Source organism: Camelina sativa, chromosome 14, assembly GCF_000633955.1.
Source record: "Camelina sativa cultivar DH55 chromosome 14, Cs, whole genome shotgun sequence".
Lineage (NCBI taxonomy): Eukaryota > Viridiplantae > Streptophyta > Magnoliopsida > Brassicales > Brassicaceae > Camelina > Camelina sativa.
The window spans coordinates 29,763,689-29,770,310 of NC_025698.1; the positions used below are offsets into that span (position 1 = coordinate 29,763,689).

A 6,622-nucleotide genomic window follows, 5' to 3' on the forward strand; every position below is an offset into this window, starting at 1 on the left:
GGCTCCAATAATATTATAAATTAAATAATTACGATAAATTTACATATATATAATAATAATGTATACTTTAAATTTTTGAATTTTCTCCTAAAGCTCATTTTTTTGTCACCTAAAACTCATATCTATAAAACAATTGTTATGTGATATTTTCAAACTATAATGATATAAATACTCTATAACATGTCATAAAAATAACAATTTTTTTTTTAAAAATTTAATTTCTTGATATGTAACATTTTTATTTTGATACTTTGATAGGCTATTAAAACACAACTATTGATATTATTATTAATAAATTTAAATTCATGTATATTATGTGTAATACAATTTCTTGTCAAGAACATTTGTAATTATTAATTTACATTACTCCCTCTGTTTCATAGTAGATGTCATTTTGACACTTTGCACACAAATTAAGAAAACATATTAAAATATCTCTTATACCCTTAAAATTGAAATTGATTTTTAATATTCTTCAATGAATATGAGGTTAAAGTTGGAAATTTATGCTTAATTTTACATTGAAAATTTAAAATGACACTTATTTGAAACAAAAAAATCAGAATAACAGAGAGAATATAAAATAATAATTATTCGTTATAAATTAATAAAATGTACCGAGTTCCAACATTATTAATTTTTATAAGGTTTATTTACTGTATAATATATTTTCACTTCCACATTATATAATTAAGGGTATTTTCGTCATTTACAGTTCGTCATTTACAGTTGAGAGAACCCTAGAGTTATCCGACGAGGTTGTTGTTCTTTTATTTAGTTTCAAAGGTCTTTACATTTGTTTTATTCTTCCACTAATCCAAAAAAGTTCATCAATTCCGATTCACGCACTCTGTAAGTTTTGGTTCTTTTTCTTTCTTTTGTAACTGTTTGATTGATAAATTGCTTATGTGAGCTCTGTGTATTAACAAAATTTGATCTTTTGGTTTTTTCAGGAATGAATCTTGGAGTGAAGAAGATGGCTGTTCTCTACCATTACCCTTGCCACGACGGTGTTTTCGCAGCTTTAGCCGCACATCTCTACTTCTCAGCAAACTCAATCCCTTCACTGTTCTTCCCCAACACAGTCTACTCTCCAATCACAATCAGCCAACTTCCACTTGAAGAAATAAGTCATCTCTATCTCCTCGATTTCACTGGACCTCCTGGTTTCGTTCAACAGCTCTCTCCTCAAGTCGACAATGTCGTGATCCTCGATCACCATAAAACCGCTATAGAGAGCTTAGGTGATGACGTCTCTTCCACTTGCAAGAACGTTACTAGTGTTTTGGATATTAAGAGAAGCGGTGCCACCATTGCGTTCGACTATTTTACTCAGAAGCTGACTGATGAATGCAAGGAGATGAATGATTTCAAGAGGATGAGACGTGTCTTCGAGTATATAGAAGACGCTGATATATGGAAGTGGGAGTTACCAGAGAGCAAAGCATTCAACAGTGGGATCTTGGACTTGAAGATCGAGTACGACTTCAATGTGAACCAGTCATTGTTTCAGCAGCTACTCTCGTTGGATCATGAAACTGTGATTAACAGAGGAAAACAGAGTTTGTCTAAGAAACGTAAACTGATTCACGAGGCGTTGGAGCAGTCTTATGAGATTGTTCTTGGAGGAGGTTGTGATGAAGAGTTTGGACGGTGTTTAGCTGTGAATGCAGATGATGAGATTGCTGAGCTTAGAAGCGAATTAGGGAATCAATTGGCTGAGAAGAGCAAGAATCTGAAGTTTCGAGGTATTGGAGCTGTTGTTTACAGAGTTGCTGAGCTTGGAGATGAGAAGAAACTGAAAATTAGTTTGAGGAGTGTTGCTGAAGAAGACACAACTCCGGTTTCTCAGAGATTCGGAGGTGGTGGTCATAAAAACGCAAGCTCCTTCTTGTTAAGCTCCGTGGAGTTCGAGCATTGGAAGGTGAATAGAAACTCTTCCAATACATTAGCTTAGAGAAGTTGTAGAATCAGCTAATATATAGCTCTCTGCATGGAATGCTTGTTTGAACCGATGTGGTTTACAGTATTGCCAATTTGGTAGTTTAATTCGGGTTTAGTTCTGCTTTGTGGCTTTGGAAAAACAGAAACCAATGTAACCTCAAATTGACTACAAATCAGTTTGTACGATTTTTGTTTTAAGTTTTGGTTCCAATGTATCTTTGATATTCAAAGTATTCAGGTTCGAATAGCATTTGAAGTATAACTTAATTGGTAAGTTGTGATTATGTCACTGCTTGCAGCCTGCAGGACTCATGGGAACAACACCAAGTTGAAAGTTCCACAAGACTCCACAAGTCAGAATGGCAATTTTGCTTCATGTGGTTTTGATTCAAGGTAAATGACTTACCTTGACTTTAACTAAATACTCATTAGCTCCATTACTCTAAATACTATGAAAATTCAATTAAGTCTTTATAATTACTAATTGGAGGAAGTAATGGGGACCTCAAAGGAGCTTTATTGTAATGATTCTGAGTGAAAGAATAATTTTTAACAAAATATCTTCTACTTGATGAGAATGAAGCATCACATGTTGCAAAATCATTTGTCATAACTGATTACTGTGGACTACCCTCATCCAATGGATTGGTAGCTGGATAAGGTTGACTTTGACTTTGAAAAATTGATCTCTCTTCTTTCAATCTACTTGTTGTCTTAGTTTCGTTTATATATTTACTGTCTGCTTGTTTTGCTTTGATCCGTCTTTTGTACTTTGTTGTAGTATGGCTGAGGCAGTTGTATCATTTGGAGTTGAGAAGCTTTGGGAGCTTCTGACTCGAGAATCTGCACGATTGAATGGTATAGATGAGCAATTTGATGGTCTAAAGCGTCAGCTGGGAAGGTTACAGTCGTTGCTGAAAGATGCAGATGATAAGAAAAATGAAAGTGAAAGGGTGAGAAACTTCTTGGAAGATGTCAAGGACATTGTTTATGATGCTGATGATATAATCGAATCCTTTCTTCTGAAAGAACTTAGAGGAAAAGATAAAGGGATCAAGAAGCATGCGAGAAGACTTGCTTGTGTTTTAGTAGATCGCCGGAACTTTGCTTCTGATATCGAAGGTATAACTAAGAGGATCTCTGAGGTGATTGCTGGAATGAAGAGTTTAGGGATACAACATATTATCGATAGTGGTGGCTGTTCATTGTCTCTGTCTCTGCAAGAAAGACAAAGGGAGATCCGACAAACTTTTTCTAACAAATCTGAAAGTGATCTTGTGGGGTTGGATCAGAGTGTTGAAGAATTAGTTGATCATTTGGTGGAGGATGATAGCATTCAAGTGGTTTCTGTTTCTGGTATGGGCGGTATTGGTAAAACCACACTCGCTAGACAAGTTTTTCATCATGACATTGTCCGCCGCCATTTTGATGGATTCTCATGGGTTTGTGTTTCGCAACAGTTTACGCGTAAGAATGTTTGGCAGAGGATGCTGCAAGATCTTAGACCATATGATGAGGACGTTATACAGATGGACGAATATACACTCCAAGGTAAACTCTTTGAATTGTTGGAAACCGGTAGATATCTGCTTGTCCTCGATGATGTATGGAAAGAAGAAGATTGGGACCGCATAAAAGCTGTGTTTCCCCATAGAAGAGGTGAGCTCTAATCGTACATACATTAAGCACCAATAAGGTTGGTAACACATTGGTCATAGATGCCTTTTATTCGCTATCATGAAACGATAAGTATTTTGCAGGTTGGAAGTTGTTACTTACTTCCCGCAATGAAGGTGTTGGTTTACATGTGGATCCAACATGTTTTGCCTTTAGACCAAGAATCCTTACTCCCGAAGAAAGTTGGAAGCTATTTGAGAGAATTGTGTCCCTAGGAGAAGCGAAACTGGTATAGTACTTTCATTTTATATAAAACAAGGACCAAGAATCTTTGTAAAATTCATTTTTCTCTTATGAATCCTTTAAGACTGAGAAGTGTAAGATATATTATATTGTCTTGGTTTTCAGGATTCAGGCTTGATGAAGCCATGGGAAAGGAAATGGTCACATATTGTGGAGGACTGCCGTTAGCCGTAAAATTGTTGGGAGGGTTGTTAGCTAAGAAACAGACACTCCTCGAGTGGAAAAGAGTATATAGCAATATTGGAACTCAGATAGTAGGAAAATCTGTTTTAAATGAAGACAATCCCAATTCGGTTTACCGAGTATTGTCTTTGAGTTATGAAGATTTGTCTATGCAGTTAAAGCATTGCTTCCTTTACTTGGCTCATTTCCCTGAAGATTACAAGATAGAAGTTAAGACATTGTTCAACTACTGGGTTGCAGAAGGAATAATAGTGTCAATTTACGATGGATCAACCATTCAAGATAGTGGAGAAAGCTACCTAGATGAGCTAGTGAGGAGAAATATGGTTGTTGTTGAAGAAAGCTATTTGAGTTCCAGAATAGAGTATTGTCAAATGCATGACATGATGAGAGAAGTTTGTTTATCTAAAGCCAAAGAAGAAAACTTTCTTCAAGTTGTCAAAGTCCCTATAGCTACTGTTACTACCATCAATGCTCAGTCTCCTTGTAGCTCTCGCAGACTTGTTCTACATAGTGGTGATGCACTTCATATGCTAGGACATAAAGGCAACAAAAAAGCTAGATCTGTTTTGGTTTTTGGAGCCGACGAAAACTTGTGGAAGCTTTCAGGTCTCAGATGTTTACCATTGTTAAGAGTGTTAGATCTTTCTTACGTACAGTTTGAAGGAGGGAAGTTACCATCAAGCATCGGAGAGCTGATTCACTTGAGATTCTTGAGTTTATACGAGGCTGGGGTATCTCATCTACCTTCTTCTCTACGGAATCTAAAGCTTCTTCTCTGTTTGAACTTAGGTGTTGTTGATCGGTTACTAGTTCATGTGCCAAATGTTTTGAAAGAGATGCAAGAACTAAGGTACCTTCGCTTACCTCGTTCAATGCCTGCTAAAACCAAGTTGGAACTGAGTGATCTAGTTAACTTGGAGTCCTTAACGAATTTTTCTACGAAACACAGTAGCGTGACGGACCTCCTCCGCATGACAAAGCTCACGGTTTTCAATGTGATTTTCAGTGGCGGGTGTACTTTTGAAACTCTGTTATCATCTCTTGGTGAATTGAGAAATCTCGAAACGCTTAGTTTTTATGATTTCCAAAAGATCAGTGTGGCTGAACATGGGGGCGGAGAACTCGTTCTAGATTTTATTCATCTAAAGGATTTAACTTTGTCCATGCATATGCCAAGGTTTCCGGATCAATACCGGTTCCCTCCCCTTCTTGCGCACATATGGCTAATCGGATGCCGCATGGAGGAAGATCCAATGCCGATTCTAGAAAAGTTGCTTCACTTGAAATCTGTTTATCTTTCATCTGGTGCATTCGTGGGAAAGGTAATGGTCTGCTCGAAAAGCGGATTTCCTCAACTACTAGCTCTCAAAATGTCGTATAAAAAAGAGTTGGTAGAGTGGAGAGTAGAGGAAGAAGGGTCGATGCCATGTCTTCGTACTTTGACTATAGACAATTGCAAAAAGTTGAAGCAACTCCCGGATGGGCTCAAATTCATAAGTTGCTTGAAGGAACTGAAAATAGAAAGAATGAAGAGGGAGTGGACTGAGAAATTGGTAATAGGTGGGGAAGATTACTACAAAGTCCAACACATTCCCAGTGTTCAGTTGATAAACTGTGGCCACTAATGAGCAAGTGTTGTACTTATTTCTCTTTTGTCCACTTTGTTCATTTTTTATTGGTTTTGCATCCTACTTGGATTAACAAATAAAATAACGACTTTTGTTCTGACTTTTTGATTCTGGTTTCATAAACTAAGTTTGCTATAAAGTTTGAAATATATTATGTACGTGCCAAAAAAAATATAAATTATGTTTGTATATAGTTTTTATTTTGAAAATGTTAGTTTGTTAAATGTAATGAAATAATATATTTGAAAGTAATATATGACAAATCAATCTATATATAAAAAATTGTAAAAATAGTTTCATACGCCATAGTTGAGAGTACTGCTTTTCCATAGGTAACATATAATTAAGGGGTATAACATTTATAATTGAAACTAAGATCGGTTGTTTATATTCATTTTGTGAATATTAGGTTGAAATAATAAGGGGTTCACGAAAAAATTTGAATTGATGTGATGGTGGATCCGGATCAAATAAGAACCGAATTAGTGATCGATTATATTAATTATTATTAAACCCATAAACTATCAAACTAGAAAATAAACGCTAAAAATTTAAAGTTTTTGATCGAATGACCTAAAGTGTTACCAAAGCGCTTGTGAAACCCATCTCGATAGGTTTGTCTGATAACGAATTTAATATTTTTTTGCCCATAAAAAACTCACTCCAAGAAACCACATGATTAATCTATGCATTCGCCTTGCTTGAATTTGTAAACCCCGTGGATAACAGGCATTTCAATAAATAATTTTTTCTAATATGTAAGATATATATTCAGAGATGGGGTAAGATATTATGACAGAATACTCTATAAAATATTTAAATCTACTCAAAATTTTTAAAATAATCATCTTAAATTAGAAATGTACCCGTTCTGAAGTTGACGCATAATCAGATTAGTGAGATTTTGAGAACTGAATATAGCTACCAAAAAAGTTTATACTTTA

At 35.6% G+C, this 6,622-nt stretch overlaps 1 protein-coding gene and 1 pseudogene across 1 annotated transcript; both read left to right on the plus strand.

Moving 5' to 3' along the window:
• On the plus strand, nucleotides 768-2,336 carry LOC104742856. Its single transcript, XM_019236406.1, has 3 exons — nucleotides 768-852; nucleotides 954-1,924; nucleotides 2,244-2,336. The coding sequence occupies exons 2-3, from the start codon at nucleotides 956-958 to the stop codon at nucleotides 2,274-2,276; spliced, it is 1,002 nt and encodes a 333-aa protein (XP_019091951.1). The 5' UTR covers nucleotides 768-852; nucleotides 954-955; the 3' UTR covers nucleotides 2,277-2,336.
• LOC104742855 lies at nucleotides 2,251-5,834 on the plus strand (annotated as a pseudogene).